At 38.1% G+C, this 18,968-nt stretch overlaps 1 protein-coding gene across 3 annotated transcripts in view; it reads left to right on the top strand.

The window, feature by feature from the left end:
* TGFBR1 (transforming growth factor beta receptor 1) overlaps positions 1-3,622 on the top strand; it is a 91,733-nt gene extending 88,111 nt beyond the window's left edge. For all 3 annotated transcript variants that reach the window (XM_082842777.1, XM_082842776.1, XM_082842775.1), the window contains exon 9: positions 1,863-3,622. In XM_082842777.1, the coding sequence (XP_082698903.1) occupies positions 1,863-1,988 (126 nt within the window). In that variant the 3' untranslated portion in view covers positions 1,989-3,622. The remainder of the gene's footprint in view (positions 1-1,862) is intronic.
* The last annotated feature ends 15,346 nt before the right edge of the window (positions 3,623-18,968 follow it).

Here is an 18,968-nt window from a genome sequence, read left to right as displayed (position 1 = left end):
CATTTGGCTAGTTTTCTATGTACTTATCACTAACTCAATCTTTCACTTTTCTAGGGTTTTACAAATCTCTCAATAGCTGAAACACATCAAGAATTTGAAACTGATAGGATACCTACAGAGTATCTTCAGAACCCTCTGACTTTTTCCAGTCTGGACTGGTTGTTCTCTAGGCCAGCTTTCATCTTGGGATATCCCTCACCTTTCACCCGTGATTCCCTTTGCCTCTTTTATGGTGAATCCTCCTTCCTGGATCCCACATCTTCCTGTTTCTTGGTTTGCTCATTTTCCCCCTCTCTCAGCTCTCTGCTCAGATGTTACCTTGTCAGTGAGACATTACCTCTCAACCTATTTAAAATAGCACCTTCCTTCCCTGGCATATTTTATCTCCTTCTCTAAACGATGTTTCTCCTTAACACTTACCATTGACAGTCCATGTATTTTGCTTATTTATTAATTATATGCTTTAGCCTTCTAGAATATCAGCTTTATGAGAGCAGAAATTTTGTCTGTTAGTTCACTGCTGTTAGTTCCCTAACACCTAGGATGGTTATCTAGTAGACTATAGGCACTCAGTTTGTTGGATGAATTCATGTATGGGCTGGGCCCTTGGTCATTTTTATCTGGAAACAAATGTTCATTTCTAGGGAATTTTCCTCAAGTATTTCCTTGATGTGTTCCTTTCCATTTTCCTCTGTTCTTTTTGTTCAACTCTGGTTATGAATGTAGATGTCCTGAACAGGCATTCTAATTTTCTTATCTTTTCCCTCCTATTATCCATTTCTTTGGGGTTTTTTCCCTCAACTTTCTGGGAGATGTATCAGCTTTTATCTTTCGAGTTTTTTATTATTATTATTATTATTCAGGTTTATCTTCTAGTTCTGTACAGTTTTTCTAAAACCAAACAAAACCCAAAAAATTATCGATAAGTCCAATATCAGTGTTTTCTTTTATCTCTTTGAGGATATTAATGATAGATTGTTGATACTGTCTTCTTTCTATACACCTTCTGTTTTCTCCAAGGTGCTTTTTTCTGTTTTTGTAAACTTCTGCATTTCATATTACTTTCCTCAAATGTTTGATCAAGCTCATACTCTTCATGTATAAAAGGGGCACTGAAAGCTGATGGGAAGCTTTGTGCACACGAATGGAGCTTATCATCATCAACTGTGATGTGAGTGTGATGTAACTGGGTTGCTTCCTTGGGGAACCACTGATGTCAGTCTCTTCAGGCTTTTCCTCTTGGGCGAAAGACTCTTCCAGTCTCTTACCTGGAGGATTATGTAAAGTCAGTGGCCGTGTTTTCGGAAGAAAGTTTATGGTCTTAGTGTTCAGTGTGTTGTCAGTGTGGAACTTCGCCATGTTCCCCGAGACAGAAATCTCAGTTCTACTCTCTCAGGTGCGAACCTCTCGACTTCTGCTGGGGTGGGGGTAGGGCAGTCGCCCAGCTGTGTGAGGTTGGGCGGGGGGCGGGGGGGCAGCTATCTGGGGTTCTAGCTCCTTTGGCTGATCCTATTTTTAGCCTGAACTCCACCCCAGGGGTACTTGATGCAGTTAATTCCTCACTTCTGGGGGGCATTTCATGGTGAGTCAGGTTCCTTCTTTGCCTTGAACAACTCTGCTTTAGTATTCAGCCTTTTCAGTCTACAAAGTAAATCACCCCTTGTCCATCTGCTTTCCAGCTCCTGGAATACCCTGTTGATGGGTATTTAGGTCATTTCTACTCACTTGCTATTACAAGTAATGCTGAAACAGAAATACTTGTATATATGTTATTTTAAAAGAAAATTTACAGGTAAAGATTATTATCCAAATCAGTGAAAAGTGGTGCATGCGTTAATGATCTTTCTTGTCTTTTCTTGTAGGCCTTGAGAGTGATGGCTAAAATTATGAGAGAATGTTGGTATGCCAATGGAGCAGCTAGGCTTACAGCTCTGCGGATTAAGAAAACATTATCACAGCTCAGTCAGCAGGAAGGCATCAAAATGTAAATTCTGCGGCTTTGCCTGAACTCTACTTTTTCTTCAGATCTGCTCCTGGGTTTTAATTTGGGAGGTCAGTTGTTCTACCTCACTGAGAGGGAACAGAAGGATATTGCTTCCTTTTGCAACAATGTAATAAGGTCAATTAAAAACGTCCCAGGATTTCTTTGGACCCAGGAAACAGCCATGTGGGGTCCTTTCTGTGCACTATGAACGATTCTTTCCCAGGACAGTTAACAAAATGTTGTGTGGTCTACCTTTATTTTTTATTAACACAAAACGTTTTTTTAAATGATTGCTGGTCTTAACTTTAGGTAACTCTGCTGTGCTGAAGATCATCTTTAAGGGTAAATGGAGCTGAATTGCTGAGTTATATGAAACATTTCTTATTTTTAAAGAAAGTGATTTACTCCTGGTTAGTACATTCTCAGAGGATTCTGAACCACTAAAGAGTTTCCTTGATGCAGACTTTGAATGTACTGTTCTATAATTTTCAGGATCTTAAAACTAACACTTATAAAACTCTTATCTTGAGTCTAAAAATGACCTCATATAGTAGTGAGGAACATAATTTATGCAATTGTATTTTGTATATTATTATTGTTCTTTCACATATTCAGAACATTACATGCCTTCAAAATGGGATTGTACTATACCAGTAAGTGCCACCTCTGTGTCTTTCTAATGGAAATGAGTAGAACTGCTTAAAGTCTGTCTCTGTGTGTTAAAACGTGTAGTGTTTTAATTCAAAAGTTTATTTACCTGGATAACCCAGACTTTTTCTGTTTTGTTTTTTGGAAGAGTTTTTCTGGTATGTCATTTGGTATTCCATTTTGAAAATGCCTTTTTCCTACCAAAATGTGCTTAAACCACTAAAGAAATGAAGTGGCATTAATTGGTAAATTGTTATCATGGTCATGTTTGAATATTCTCACGTCACGCTTTTGCATTTTAATTGTGTTGTTTAAGTATACTTTAAAAGAATCAAGTGGCACTCTAGATGCTTATAGTACTTTAATAATTTAAAATCTGTAGCATACAGACTAATTTTTCTAAAGGGAAAGTTTGTCTAGCTGCTTGTGAAAAGTTGTGTGGCATTCTGTAAGCCATTTTTTTTCTTTATCTGATCAAAGACAGTGTTATTTTTTTAAGAAATGAGCTACGTTTAAAATTAGAATATGGTTAATGTTAAATGATAGGCCTTTTTCTTGGAAGGTAAAGGTAGTTAATAATGTGGATAACAGTGTGTGAGAGAGTCACATTTGTTGTGTAGGAGTCAATGTTCTGTGGATTTTCTGTCTTTGTACCTAAGGTTAGAGTTAGTGTGGTTTTGAGGTCTCACTACACTTTAAGGAAGGCAGCTTTTAATTCAGTCTTTCCTTCTCTGTGCAGATACTGCAAATGCCTAATTCACATGGTTATGGAATGAATTCAGTGCACCCTTGATATTTGGGAAAGTGGTAGCTAAGGAATATTCTGAGGAGAGGTTCTCCATTTACAGATGTTTTTGGTCAAATTAAATGTTTAAGGCAAATTTGTCATGGTCTTCTCACATTAAGTTGAAACTAGCTTATAATAACTGGTTTTACTTCCAGTGTTAGAAAGTCTGCAAGATTTTTACAGTTTTCGAAGTCCTCTTTATCACTGTGATCTTAATCTGGGGGTGGGGGTGGGGAACCTATCATAGCTGTGAGGCAAGACGTTCACCTTATAGTGCTATCAATTTCCTGATGAAAGGGTCAGAATAACCTGTACAGTATTTTGGTTAAGAGATAGTGGCCACTTATGCTGACTGAGCTGCATTCTGTTAATGTCTTATCTCTTATACATAGAACAAATCTGAAAGACTATTTGGTCTTAAAGCCAAAGTAATTTCAGAATGAATGACATATTACATAGGAATTTAGTGTCAATTTTATGTGTTTAAAAACGTCATGAGGAAAATATGTTTAGAGGTTAATATTTTGAGTCCAAATTTGAGGGGTTTTTGTAGTTACCATGATTTCATCAAAGCAAATGAGTGAGTTTGAGAGGTTTGTTTTTTGTAATTGTGTTATATTTCCTGTTTATTAATCTCTAGCTCTGTGATCAGGTACTTTAAAAAAATTTTTTTGGCCATTTACAAGCCTACCAGATCTGCTTTATGAAATCCAGGGGACCAATGCATGTTAATCACTAAAGCTATTTTTATATAATTTTAAGAACATACCAAAAGTTCTTCTCTGATTTAAAGTTGTGATACATGATTTCTCACTTTCATATAAGGTAATCAACTTTTGCTGAAGATATTCTTCATTAAGTCAAAAAATAAGTTACAATTTTACTGTTCTTGCCTAAATGGATAAAATGTACTTTTGATGAATCAGGGAATTTTTTAAAAGTTGGAATTTAGTTCTAAATTGGGTTTACATGTTACTCTAGATAATTCCATTTTCTTGGCTAATGATGGTTTGATAACCCCAATTGGCTAGTATTGAAAATGAAAGTAACTTAAAAGATTTATAGATCATGATTACTGTGGCTATAACTGCAGAAAAATTTGAGAATGAATTTTATTATTTAAAAACACAAACCTTTGTTTATACTGCCTATCTTCAGATGCTCACTTTCCAAGTTTCAGCTTGGCTAAAATATACCTTCAGGCAAATTATCTGTCCACGTCCACTTTGTTAGTGTCCCCAGAGGAACGGGGATGGGGGTCGGGTATGACCTAGTGGGGTGTAGACATTCCTGGTCCTTTCTTAATATCTCAGCTCTCTCTCTCCCAAACTGCCTTCCTGCTGGTCCCTGACTCAGATTGGGATGGCAGCAAGGTGGTAGCTGTGGCAATGAAGCAGTAGCCAGTTGTATCTTCCATAGGACAGGGTAAGGTCCAAAGAGCTGAGCCTCTAGTTATGCTGTAATGATAGTGCTCAGGAAGTGCCTCGAGTCAGGATACAGTGCCATGGTCATCAGAAATTCCAAATTTCAGTTCTTAAAAACTTTCATTGGTCACTTGGCCATTTTGCAGCTCATACATGGATTACCTTTTTTTTCCTCCTCTACATTAAAGAACTGTCACATACAGAATATTTTGTAAAACAAGATGGCAAAGTGCTAATTAAAATGCACAGCAAAATTAGTATTCCATTAGACATGTCATATCAAGAGTTTATTTTTACGCCTGCACTGAAAGAGTGGTTGTAAGTAAACTGTTTCTTGACCATGGCAGTGTTCTGGCTCCAGATGGTAGAGAGTCCAAATACTGGTTCTGTCACAGCTTGGCAGAAATTGCCAATTCAGATGTTTTTGAGAGTCTAAAGAATAGCTCATGACATGTACTACAGCTTCTTGAGTGTTTTGTAATGCTGGGATGCCCATGGGCCCTCTCTCTAGAAATGCTGGACTTCTAGGACATTCTGAGGATTGTCAGTACATTTAAACTTTTCAACCCTATTATGCAGTCTTATTTGTAATTGTAAACTTTAAAAAATGTGGTTAATAACATTCAACCAGTTTCTTAAAGCTTAAAAAGAACTTCAGTGAATGTTTTCATTTTTAAATGAATTTTGTGAATTGAATATCATGAACCATGTTTTGATATCCCTTTTTCACATTGTGCCAATGGAATGGGGTGTTTGGTATTTCTTTGTATGTCAAGGAGATGCTTCAAAATGTCAATTGCTTTAAACTTAAATTACCTCTTGAGAGACCAAGGTACATTTACCTCATTGTATATATGATGTTTAATACTTGTCAGAGCATTCTCCAGGTTTGCAGTTTTATTTCTATAAAGTATGAGTATTATGTTGCTAAATTACTCAAATGGTACTGTATTGTTTATATTTGTACCCCAAATAACATCTATACTTTGATTTCTATATTTTATTGTATTTGTGCAAAATCCTTTTGGCTTTATCACTGTAATCTCTGGCCTATAAGATGTGTACAGAAAATGTCCATATAAATTTTCATTTAAGTTGGATGATTTTGAGAATCCTCTAAAGAGGAGAGAAAATACAAAACTGCAGTTCCCCATAAGTTTTTTTAAACTGTATATTGTATTTGTAGTAATATTCTGAATGAACTGTAAATAGGAAGTAGAGGAATAATGCTTATGTCAAGTCCTAACACTACAGTAGAAAAATGGAAGCGATGCAAATAAATTACTTTTTTTCCCAAGTGCTAGTGGCATAATTTAAAATAAAGTGTGTATATTGGAGTGAGCCATGCTGTTATGAAATGCAGTTGCTGTAAATAGAGACTAGAATCTTTGGATGACTACCTGGTACAGGTTACAGTATCAGAACATGTTTGAGAAGTCCCCACAGGTGCACACAGGTGCATCTGTGTGTGTGGAGGCTTCTTTCCACATGCTTGGAGGTTATTGATCTGTCAGTGGACAGGATGGGACATGTCTACATGTGAACTGCTTTGCCTCTGGCTCAGCAGATTTTGCTAAGTTTGTGTTAAAGTGGTGTTTAAGTTTTTCAGTGATTTTCAAAGGAAATTTAGAGTATTTTCATCTTCTAAGTTTTACCTTATTTTTCCTTCTTTTCCTAATTTAAGGATTTGTGAGAAATATTTGTAGAAATAAGTTTTGTTTGTTCTGTTTTTTGTTTTTTTAAGTAGATTTGAACAGTCTCCTGGGAGTGAGAACTTGGCTGATAAAAGAACTAAGGAAGTAGTGGTAGAGAGGGGAGATGTCATCCCCAAGCCCTCGATGGACTCTGGGAGAGGTTTTGCAGATGAGATTGTTCTTGCATTAAAGACTAGTCACTTCAATTCAGAGACTGGATTTAGGGATTTTTTTTTTCCTTCATAATAAAGACGTATCACTAGGATGTAGAGCTTTTGTTGGAAGTTAGAAGAAAGTAAGATTATTTTTAAAACATTATATAGATTCAGAGAAAGCAGAACTAGCTTTATCTCTTTATCACCTCTTCTGCCCCTGGGGTTTCGTAATTTGGAGAAAGTGATTTTACATATATGGCCTGCAACTCTGCTTTTTTTGTTTCATAATTGAGGATTTAGAAAACAGTGGGGCTATTCCAAAAAAGTGAGTAGAAAATCTGATGTTACAAAAGCTAGGGCTCAGCCATGTATGACTTCTACGAGTTAGAAAATATTCAGTTAAATAATATTAAATCATTGTGGAAATAAAGGATTCTTAGTGTGAGTTGAAGAGAAATGGAAAAACGAAGAAACTTAAGATGACTATTTTCTTTCCTATTATGAAAGAATAGAATTATAAAGGGATATTGGCAACTTAAAGTATTTCAAAGAAGGGAAAGGGACCCTAGACTGTTGAGAATTACAGGATTTGGATACAACTAAACCAGCTTTCAAAAATGAAAACCAAAAAAAGAAAAAAAGTGGCAAAGTAAGACTAAAATGATTTGTTCTCTGTAGATCTACCTTACAGGAAATACTAAAAGAAATTCTTCAGAATGAAAATGATACCAGGTGGTAACTTGAATCCACAGAATGAAATAAAAAGTACTGGAAATGGGAAAGATAAAAGACTGTATAAAGGTATTGCTGCTGTAACAAATTACTACAAATGTACTGACTTAAAATAACACCTACTTATGATGATGTCACATTTCTGAAGTCCAGGTATAATGTGGCTCAGTTGATTCTCTGCTGCATATTTCGGAAGTCCAAAAAAAAAAAAAATCAATGCATTGGGTGTGCTACATTCCTTTCTGGAGGCTCAGGATGAATTGACTTCCAAGCTTATTCAGGTTGTTGGCAGAATTCAGTTCCATGTGGTTGTAGGACTGACATCCCCATTTCCTTGGGGACTATCAGCCAGGGGTTGTTCTTCGCTTCTAGAAAGCGCTTACATTCCTTGGTCCCCACTGCCATCTTCAAGGACAGCAAAAGCAGTTCCAGTCCTTCTCACACTTCATCTCTCTAATCTCCCCTTCTCTCCATCTTTCCTCTGCTTCTCTTTTCCACCACATCTCTCTCCAATGGAATCTTCTACTTTCTTCTTTGCCTTTTCAGGGATCATGTGGTTACATTAGCCTAGATTATCCAGAAAGGCCCAATCTCCCTATTTAGTAACCTCAATTTCATTTGTAAAATCCTTTCACAGCAGAACCTTGATTGAATAAACAAAGGATGGGAATCTTGAGGAGACATCTACCTACCACAATACCTATTTTCTCTTTAAATGGCATGTTATTGTATGACACAAATAATAATACTGTATTGTTGCTTTTATTACATAGATGCAATGTACATTACAATAGTAGCACAAAGGAGTGGGTAGGAAATGGAACTATACTGGAACAAAGGGGGATTCTGTATTTTATTGGAATTACATTAGTATTAATCTGAAGATATTGGTTAATTAAAATACATACTGCAGTCCCTAGAGCATCCACTAAAACACTCAAAATACAGTTGAAGAAAACAAATCTAAATGGCACACTAGGGACTTCCCTGGTGGTCCAGCAGTTAAGACTCCATGCTCCCAATGCAGGGGGCCCAGGTTCGATCCCTGGTCAGAAAACTAGATCCCACATTCTGCAATCAAAAGATCCCACATGCCACAACGAAGATCCCGTGTGCTGCAACTAAAGACTCGGCGCAGCCAAATAAATATTTTTTAAATGGCACACTAAAAAATATTTAACACAAAAGAAGGCAGCAATAGAAAGATGGAGGTGCAAAAACATTTGAGACATTTAGAAAACATAGTAAAATGGTAACCATAAATCTAACCATACCAGTGATTTCATTAAATTTGATTCAAGTATTTAGTCCAATCATAAGGTAGAAACTGTCATAATGGATAAAAAAGCAAGACTTAACTATATGGTGTCTACAAGAGACACTTTGGATTCAAAGACAAATAGTATAAAAGTATGGAAAAAAATATATACCATGCAAACAGAAACCATAAGGGAGCCAGAATGGATAATGTCAGACAAAGTGGGATTTGAAACAAATTACTAGAAATAGAGGACATTTCAAATGATAACGGGTCAGTATATGAGGGAGATATGTTACCCAACCAAGCTTGGGTTCGCTCTCCTGCATGCGGTAAAGCCAATCTAGTGACACCAGGTTGTGGTGAAGGAAAGTAGTGTTTATTGCAAGGCACCCAGTGTGGGGCCAAGCAAGAACGGGCAGCTCGTGCTCGAAAGACTCGAACTCCCCCGTGGATTTTAAGGAAGGGTTTTTAAAGACAAAGTGAGGGAGGGGGCCATAGGGTCAGTGATCAGTTCATGCATAATTCTGACTGGTTGGTGGTGAGGCAACAGGGTGATGTTTTGGGACTCTCATCAACTTTCTGGTTCCCAATGGTCTGGGGTCTACATGCTTGTGGTCAGAATGCAGTTAACTTCTTCTAGCTGGTAGGGGTTTTATCTGCAAAACAATTCATGGATATGCCTCAGGATATTATCTATAGCCCTTGAGGAGGAACTAAAGGTCCTTGACTTTGTTTTATATATAATTTTGTCTTGCTTGACTGTTTTCTTTTGTTTCTGCATTTTCTCACTTCTGATTAAATTTGCCCTTTGGTACTTGGGGAAGGCCTTGGAGGCTAAAACTTTTCTACAAAGAAGGCGTGGGGAACACGGGGATCTGCCCCTGGGAGGGGACTGCAGGGTCCTGCTTGGTTTCAGATATAACAGCTATTAATGTATATGTACCTAAAAACAAATACATGGAGAAAATAGTGACAGAACTGAAGGAGAAATGGACAATTCAGCAATGATATTTGGAGATTAATATCACATTCTCAATAACTGATAGAACTTGACAAAAAGCAAAAAAGAAAATATCATCACCCAACTTGTCCTGACATGTGTAGACCAACCACCACAGCAGAACACACATTCTTTTCAAGTCCACATGGAACATTCTCCAGGAAAGAGCACATACTATGCCATAAAACAAGTCTCAATGAATTTGAAAGGACTAAAATCATAGAAAGTGTATTCAACCATGTTGAAATTAAGTTAGAAGTCACCAACAGACATTTTGCAGACCCTCAAATATGTGGAAATTTAACACATTTCTAAATGCCTGTGTATTGAAGAAATCAAGGGAAGTTAGAAAATTTTAATGGAATGAAAAAACAGCATATTGAAATTTACGGTATGCAGCTAAAACAGTACTGAGAGGGAAGTTTAGTTTTAAATACCTATATTTGAAAAGGTATTTAAATTCCATGAAGATAGATGCAAAAGTCCTTCACACTATTAGCAAACTGAATCCAGCAACAAATAAAAAGGTTTCTACACAAGGACCAGATAGGATATATCCTGGAGCTGCAAGCTTGATTTCACATCCAAAAAGTTGTATACCATATTAATAAAATGATAAAACCCATACGGTCTACTAGACACAGGAAAAAGCATTTGACAGAATTTGACACCCATTCATGATAAAAACCCAAAGTAGGAATGTAAGGCACGTTCCTCAACCTAAGTGAAGAAGTTTTTCAATCTATGAAAATCCCACAGCTAATAAACTTAGTGATAAAAGAGAGCTTTTCTTCTGAAATCAGGAGCAAGCAAAAATATCCACTCATTTTTATGCAACACTGTAGTGGAGGTTCTATCCAGCTCCTGATCCCCCTCCCCCCAACCCCTCCCAAAGATTAAAGGAATTCAAATTTGAAAAAGTAAAACTATTCACATGATCTTGTATGACCCTAAGACATGATCTTGTATGATCCTAAGGAATCCACAAAAACGCTACTAGGATAAATTGCAAGGTTGTATGATACAAGATCAATATATAAAAATCAATTGAAATTCTCTATTAGCAATGAGCAATCCTCTTAAAATTAAAAAACTTCCACGCACAATAGCATTAGGAATACAAGAATAAATTTCATTGAAAAATTATAAAAGTTTCTGAGAGGGGCTTCCCTGGTGGCACAGTGGTTAAGAATCTGCCTGCCAATGCAGGGGACATGGGTTTGAACCCTGGTCTGGGAAGATCCCACATGCTGCAGAGCAACTAAGCCTATGCGCCACAACTACTGAGCCCGCGTGCCACAACTACTGAAGCCTGCGTGCCTAGAGCCTGTGCTCTGCAACAAGAGAAGCCACTGCAATGAGAAGCCTGTGCATGGCAATAAAGAGTAGCACCCACTCGCCACAACTAAAGAAAGCCCATGTACAGCAATGAAGACCCAATGGAGCCAAAAATAAATAAATTAATTTTTTTAAAAAAAGGTGCTGAGAGAAATTAAAGATCTAAAAATAAATGGAAAAATGTCCCACATTTGTGGACTAAAAGATTCAGTACTCTTATAATGGTAATTGTCCCCAAATTGTTCTCTAGCTTCAACTCAATCCCTATCAATATTCCAGCAGGCTTTTTGGTTTGTTTAGAAATTGACAAGCTGATCCTAAGACTTGCATGGAAATACAAAGTATCTAAAACGGCCAGAATTATTTTTTTAAAATACTGAGGAATTACCCTACCCAATTTCAAACTTATAAAGCTGTGATAATCAAGACAGTGTTTGTTGGCATCAGGATAGGCAGATAAAGCAATGGAACAGGATTAACAGTCCAGAAATAAACCCTTACATATACGAAAAATGGATTTGACATATGTGCCAAGACATTTCAGAGTGAGAAAGATCAGTCTTCAATAAGTGGTGCTGGGACTACTGGACACCAATATGGAAAAAAAAAAAAAAGACAAGAAGAGAGAGTTATTTAGACCCTTAGCTTATTATAGACCTAAAGATAAAAGCAAAGGCTGTACAACTAGAAGAAAATGGGAGAAAATCTTCATGACCTTGGGTTAGGTAAAGACTTCAATGTGACACAAAAAGCAAAATTAAAACCATGTTGATAAACTGGACTTCAAAATTAAAATCTTTTGGGGCTTAAAAATAATTACTGTTGTCTGTGATCAAGGTGGTGGAGGAGTAGGACATGAAGCTCACCTCCTCCCACAAAAACATTAAAAACACACCTCCAAGTAGAATGATTCACACAGAACATCTGCTGAATGCTACCAGAAGACCTCTGACTCCCAGAAGGGCAAGAAAACCTCCAAGTAACTGGGTAGGACAAAATGAAAAAGAAAAAGAAAGGAATTGTGACGGGGCCTGCACCCCAGGGAAGGAGCTGGGAAGGAGCAAAGGTTCCCGCATTCCTGGGAAGCCCTTCACCGGTGGGGAGACCAGTCTGGATGGAGGGGGAGCTTCAGAGCCTAGAAGGATAGTGCAGCAACCAGTCTGAGAACGGCAAAATGGGGAGTAATATGCACAGAAGGTCAGCACCACCACCCTGCACTCCCCAGCATGAGAGGCTCATCTGTTGGTGTGGGTGGGGGCTGGGGGCTGAAGCTCAGGCTTCAGAGGTCAGACCCAGGGAGAAGAGCAGGGTTGATTGAGAGGAGACAGCCTGAAGAGGCTGGACTGTGGCAACTGAGAAGGAGCCTGGGCCCACCAGTGAGGCAAGGTGCCATTGTTGGGGGGCATACAAGGAGCGAGGTGGGACCACCATAAGGGCTTCTTTCCCTGTGAGTGCTCTCAGGCAATAGGACACCACCTACGGGAGCTCTGGGGGTGGGGGCAGGTTGCCGCCACCATCGTGGGCTCCAGAGGCAGGCATGGGCCGCCGCTGCCATTATGAGACTCGAAAGCAGGTGCCAAGCCCTGCCCCCGCCATCCCAGGAGCACACAAGTGCCACTGCACCTGCATACCCCACATCGAGGGGATAATGGCCAGCACATGATGAGGAAAGAGGCAGCAAGCATCCAAACTAAAAGCAGCCCCTCAATTCTGGACAAGATGGCAGGACTTGAGCTCACCTTCTCTCACAAAAACACCAAAATCACAACTCACTGCTGAACAACCAAAAAAGACTGGAACCTACCGAAAAAAGATATTTTACATTCAAAGACAAAGAAGAAGCCACAATGAGATGCTAAGAGGGGCGCTTCTGTGACATAATCAAATTCCATACCCACCAGGTGGGTGACCCACAAATTGGAAAATAATTATATCACAGAGGTTCTCCCACAAGAGAGTTCTGAGCATCATGTCAGGCATCCTAGCCTGAGGGTCTGGCATTGGGAGGAGGAACCCCCAGAGCATTTGGCTTGGAAGGCCAGCGGGGCTTGAGTGCAGGAGCTCCACAGGACTGGGGGAAACAGGGGCTCCAATCTTGGAGGGCACACATAAGGTTTCACATGCACTGGGACCAGCACAAAGCAGTAACTCCATAGGAGCCTGGGCTAGACCTACCTGCGAGTCTTGGAGGGTCTCCTGGGGAGGCAGGGGTTGGCTGTGGATCACTGGTGGGGGCAAGGACGCTGGTGGTAGAGGCCCCAGGAAATACTGGTCAGTGTGTGCTCTCCAGGAGGTCACCATTTTGGCACCAAGCCCTGGCCCTACCCAACAGCCTGCAGGCTCCAGTGCTGGAACACTTCAGACCAAACAACCAGCAGGATAGGAACACAGCCCCACCCAGCAGCAGACAGGCTGCCTAAAGCCGTACTGATCTCAAAGCCACCTCTAGACACACTCCTTTACACAGCTCTGTCCACCAGAGGGACAAGACCCAGCTCCACCCACCAGTGGGCAGGCACCAGTTCCTCCCAACAGGAAGCCTGCACAAGACCTAGGACCAACCTCACCCACCAGGGGGCAGACACCAAAAGCAAGAGGAGCTACGATCCTGCAGCCTGCGGAAAGGAGACCACAAACACAGAAAATTGGACAAAATTACATGCCAGAAAAATATGCTCCAGATGAAGGAACAAGATACAAACCCAAAAGAACAACTAAGTGAAGTGGAGATAGGCAATCTACCTGAAAAAGAATTTAGAGTAATAATAGTAAAGATGATCCAGGATCTTGGAAAAAGAATGGAGACACAGACCGAGAAGATACAAGAAATGTTTAACAAAGAGCCAGAAGATTTAAAGAACAAACAAACAAAGATGGACAATACAATACTGAAATGAAAAATACACTACAAGGAATCAATACCAGAATAAATGAGGCAGAACAATGAATAAGTGAACTGGAAGACAGACTGGTGGAAATAAATCATTGCTGTGGAACAGAATAAAGAAAAAAGAATGAAAAGAAATGAGAACAGTCTCAGAGACCTCTGGGACAACATAAAACACACCAACATTCACATTATAGGGGTCCAGAAGGAGAAGAGAGAGAGAAAAGCCTGAGAAAATATTTGAAGAGATTATAGCCAAAAACTTCCCTAACATGAGAGAGGACACACTCAAGTCCAGGAAGTGCAGAGAGTACCGTACAAGATAAACCCAAGGAGGAACACACCCAGACACATATCAAACTCACAAAAACTAAAGACAGAGAAAAAATATTAAAAGCAACAAGGGAAAAATCGACAAATAACATACAAGGGAATCCCCATAAGGTTGTCAGCTGATTTTTCAGCAGAAACTCTGCCGGCCAGAAGGAAGTGGCACAATATATCTGAAGTGATGAAAGGTAAAAACCGACAACCAAGAGTACTCTACCCAGCAAGGCTCTCATTCAGATTCAACAGAAAAATCAAAAGCTTTACAGACAAACAAAAGCTAAAGAATTCAGCACCACCAGACCAGCTTTACAACAAATCCTAAAGCAACTTATCTAGGCAGAAAAGGCCACAAGTAGAAACAAGAAAATTACAAATGGGAAAGCTCACCAGTAAAGGCAAACATAAAGTAAAGGTAGGAAATCATCCACACACAAATATGATATCAAAACCAGCAACTGTGAGGAAAGTACAAATGCAGGATATTGGGACGGCATTGGAAATTAAGAGACCAGCAACTTAAAACAGTCGTGTATATACAAAGACTGCTATGTCAAGACCTCATAGGAACCACAAACTGAAAATCTACAATAGATACACAAAAAAGAAAAAGCAATCCAAACACAACACTAAAGATAGTCAAGAAATCACAAGAGAAAAGAACAAAAGGGAAGAAAAAAGACCTACAAAAGCAAATTCAAAGCAATTAACAAAATGGTAATAAGAATATACATATCAATAATTACCTTAAATGTAAATAGATTAAATGCTCTAACGAAAAGACAGAGACTGGCTAAATGGATACAAAAACAAAACCTATATATATGCTGTCTACAAGAGACCCACTTCAGATCTAAGGACACATACAGACTGAAAGTGAGGGGATGGAAAAAGCTATTCCATGCAAATGGAAATCAAAAGAAAGCTGGAGTACCAATACTCAGCTGACAAAATAGACTTTAAAATAAAGACTGTTACTAGAGACAAAGGACACTACATAATGATCAAGGGATCAATCCAAGAAAAAGATATAACAATTGTAAATATATATGCACCCAACATAGGAGCATCTCAACATTTAAGGCAAATTCTAACATCCATAAAAGGAGAAATCGACAGTAACATAATAATAGTGGGGGACTTTAACACCCCACTTTCACCAACAGACAGATCATCCAGACAGGAAATCAATAAGGAAACAAGGACTTAAATGACACATTAGACCAGATGGACTTAATTTATATTTATAGAACGTTCCATCTGAAAGCAGCAGAATACACTTTCTTCTCAAGTGCACATGGAACATTCTCCAGGATAGATTCCATCTTGGGCCAGAAATCAAGCCTCAGTAAATTTAAGAAAATTGAAGTCATATCAAGCATCTTTCTGACCACAGTGCTATGAGATTAGAAATCAACCACAAGAAAAAAAAATGTAAAACATGCAAACACGTGGAGTCTAAACAATATGTTGCTAAACAACTAATGGATCACTGAAGAAATCAAAAAGGAAATAAAAAAAATACCTAGAGACAAATGACAACAAAAACATGACAATTCAAAACCCATGGGACGCAGCATTAAAGTTCTAAGAGTGAAGTTTGTAGCAATACAATCTTACCTCAGGAAACAAGAAAAATCTCAAATAACCTAACTTTACACCTAAATCAACTAGAGAAAGAAGAACAAACCAAACCCAAAATTAGTAGAAGGAAATAAATCATAAAGATCAGAGCAGAAATAAACAAAATAGAAATGAAGAAAACAACAGAAAAGATCAATGAAACTAAAAGCTGGTTCTTTGAAAAGATAAAGTTTATAAACCTTTAGCCAGACTCATCAAGAAAAAAAGGGAGAGGGCTCAAATCAATAAAATTAGAAATGAAAAAGAAGTTACAACTTACACCACAGAAATAAAAAGGATCATAAGTGACTACTGCAAACAGCTATGGGCCAATAAAATGGACAACCTAGAAGAAATGGACAAATTCTCAGAAAGGTACAAACGTCCAAGACTGAACCAGGATGAAATAGAAAACATGAACAGACCAATCACAAGTACTGAAATTGAAACAGTGATTTAAAAACTTCCAACAAACAAAACTCCAGGACCCGATGGCTTCACAGATGAATTCTATCAAACATTTAGAGAAGGGTTACACCTATCCTTCTGAAACTCCTCCAAAAATTGCAGAGGAAGGAATACTCCCAAGCTCATTCTATGAGGCCACCATCACCGGCTACCAAAACCAGACAAAGACACCACAAAGAAGAAAATTACAGGCCAATGTCTCTGATGAACATAGACACAAAAATCCTCAACAAAACACTAGCAAACCAAATCCAACAATACATTAAAAGGATCATACAGCATGATCAAATGGGATTTATCCCAGGGATGCAAGGATTTTTCAATATACACAAATAAATCAGTGTGATAGTCCACATTATTAAACTGAAGAATAAAAACCATACGATCATCTCAATAGATGCAGAAAAAGCATTTGACAAAATTCAGCACCCGTTTATCATAAGAACTCTCCAGAAAGTGGACATAGAGGGAACTTACCTCAACATAATAAAGGCCATATATGACAAACCCACAGCTAACACCATTCTCAAAAGTGAAAAGCTGAAAGCAATCCCTCTAAGATCAGGAACAAGACAAGCATGTCCACTCTCGCCACTTTTATTCAACATAGTTTTGGAAGTCCTAGCCATGGCAATCAGACATGAAAAAGAAATAAAAGGAATCCAAATCAGAAAAGAAGAAGTAAAACTGTCACTGTTTGTAGATGACATGATACTATACATAGAAAATCCTAAAGATGCTACCAGAAAACTACTACAGCTCAATGAATTTGGTAAAGTTGGAGAATACAAAATTAATACACAGAAATCTCTAGCATTCCTACACACTAACAATGAAAGATCAGGAAGAGAAATTAAGGAAACAATCCTATTTACCATCACATCAAAAAGAAATACCTAGGAGTAAACCTACCAAAGACCTGTACTCTGAAAACTATAAGATGCTGATGAAAGAAACCAAAGATGACACAAACAGATGGAAAGATATACCATTTTCTTGGGCTGGAAGAATCAACATTATCAAAATGACCATAATACCTAAGGCAATCTACAGATTCAATGCAATCCCTATCAAATTACCAATGGCATTTTTCACAGAACTAGAACAAAAACTTTTAAAATTTGTATGGAGACACAAAAGACCCTAAATAGCCAAAGCAGTCCTGAGAAAGAGAAACGGAGCTGGAGGAATCAGGCTTACTGACTTCAATAATCAAAGCTACAGTAATCAAAACAGTATGGTACTGGCACAAAAACAGAAATATAGATCAATGGAACAGGAAAGAATGCCCAGAAATAAACCCATGCTCCTATGGTCAATTAATCTATGACAAAGGAGGCAGGAATATACAATGGAGAAAAGAAGCCTCCTCAATAAGTGGTGATGCGAAAACTGGACAGCTACATGTAAGAGAATGAAATTAGAACATTCTCTAACACCATACACAAAAATATACTCAAAATGGATTAAAGGCCTAAATGTAAAGCTGGATGCTATAAAACTCTTAGAAGAAAACATAGGCATAACACTCTTTGATATAAATCACAGCAATATCTTTTTTGATCCACATCCTAGAGTAATAAAAATAAAAACAAAAATAAACAAATGGGACCTAATTAAACTTAAAAGCTTTTGCACAGCAAAGGAAACCATAAAACGAAAAGACAACCCACAGAATGGGAGAAAATATTTGCAAATGAAGTGACCGACAAGGTCTTAATTTCCAAAATATACAAACAACTCATGCAGCTTTATACCAAAAAGCAAAAAAAACCAAAAAACACCCAAACAACCCATTTGAAAATGGGCAGATCTAAATAGACATTTCCCCAAAGAAGACATACAGATAGCCAAAATGCACATGAAAAGGTGCTCAACATCACTAATTATTAGAGAAAAGCAAATCTAAACTACAATGAGATATCACCTCACACCAGTCAGAATGGCCATCAAAAAGTCTACAAACAATAAATGCTGGAGAGGGTGTGGAGAAAAGGGAACCCTCCTACACTTTTGGTGGGAATGTAAATTGGTACAACCACTATGGAGAACAGTATGGAGGTTCCTTAAAAAACTAAAAGTAGAACTACCATATGATCCAGCAATCCCACTCCTGGGCATATATCTGGAGAAAACCGTAATTCAAAAAGACACATGCACCCCAATGTTCATTACAGCACATTTACAGTAGCCAAGACATGGAAGCAACCCAAACGTCCATCGACAGATAAATGGATAAAGAAGATGTGGTACGTATGTACAATGGAATATTACTCAGGCATAAAAAAGCAAAATAATACCATCTGCGGCAACATGGATGGACCTAGAGATTATCATACTAAATGAAGTCAAAAACAAATATCATATGATATCACTCATATGTGTAATCTAATTTAAAAATATGATACAAATGAACTTATTTACAAAACAGACACAGACTCAAAGATTTTGAAAACAAACTTATGGTTACCAAAGGGGAAACTGGCGGGGGTGGGGGTGGAGGGAGGAGGAATAAATTAGGAGGCTGGGATTAACACATACACATTACTATATATAAAATAGATAACCAACAGGACCTACTGTATAGCACAGAGAACTCTACTCAATATTATGTAATATCCTATATGGGAAAAGAATCTG

This window comes from Leucopleurus acutus (genome assembly GCF_964270905.1).
Source record: "Leucopleurus acutus genome assembly, chromosome: 7".
NCBI classification, from domain to species: Eukaryota; Metazoa; Chordata; class Mammalia; order Artiodactyla; family Delphinidae; genus Leucopleurus; species Leucopleurus acutus.
This window is presented reverse-complemented; position numbering and strand designations above follow the sequence as displayed.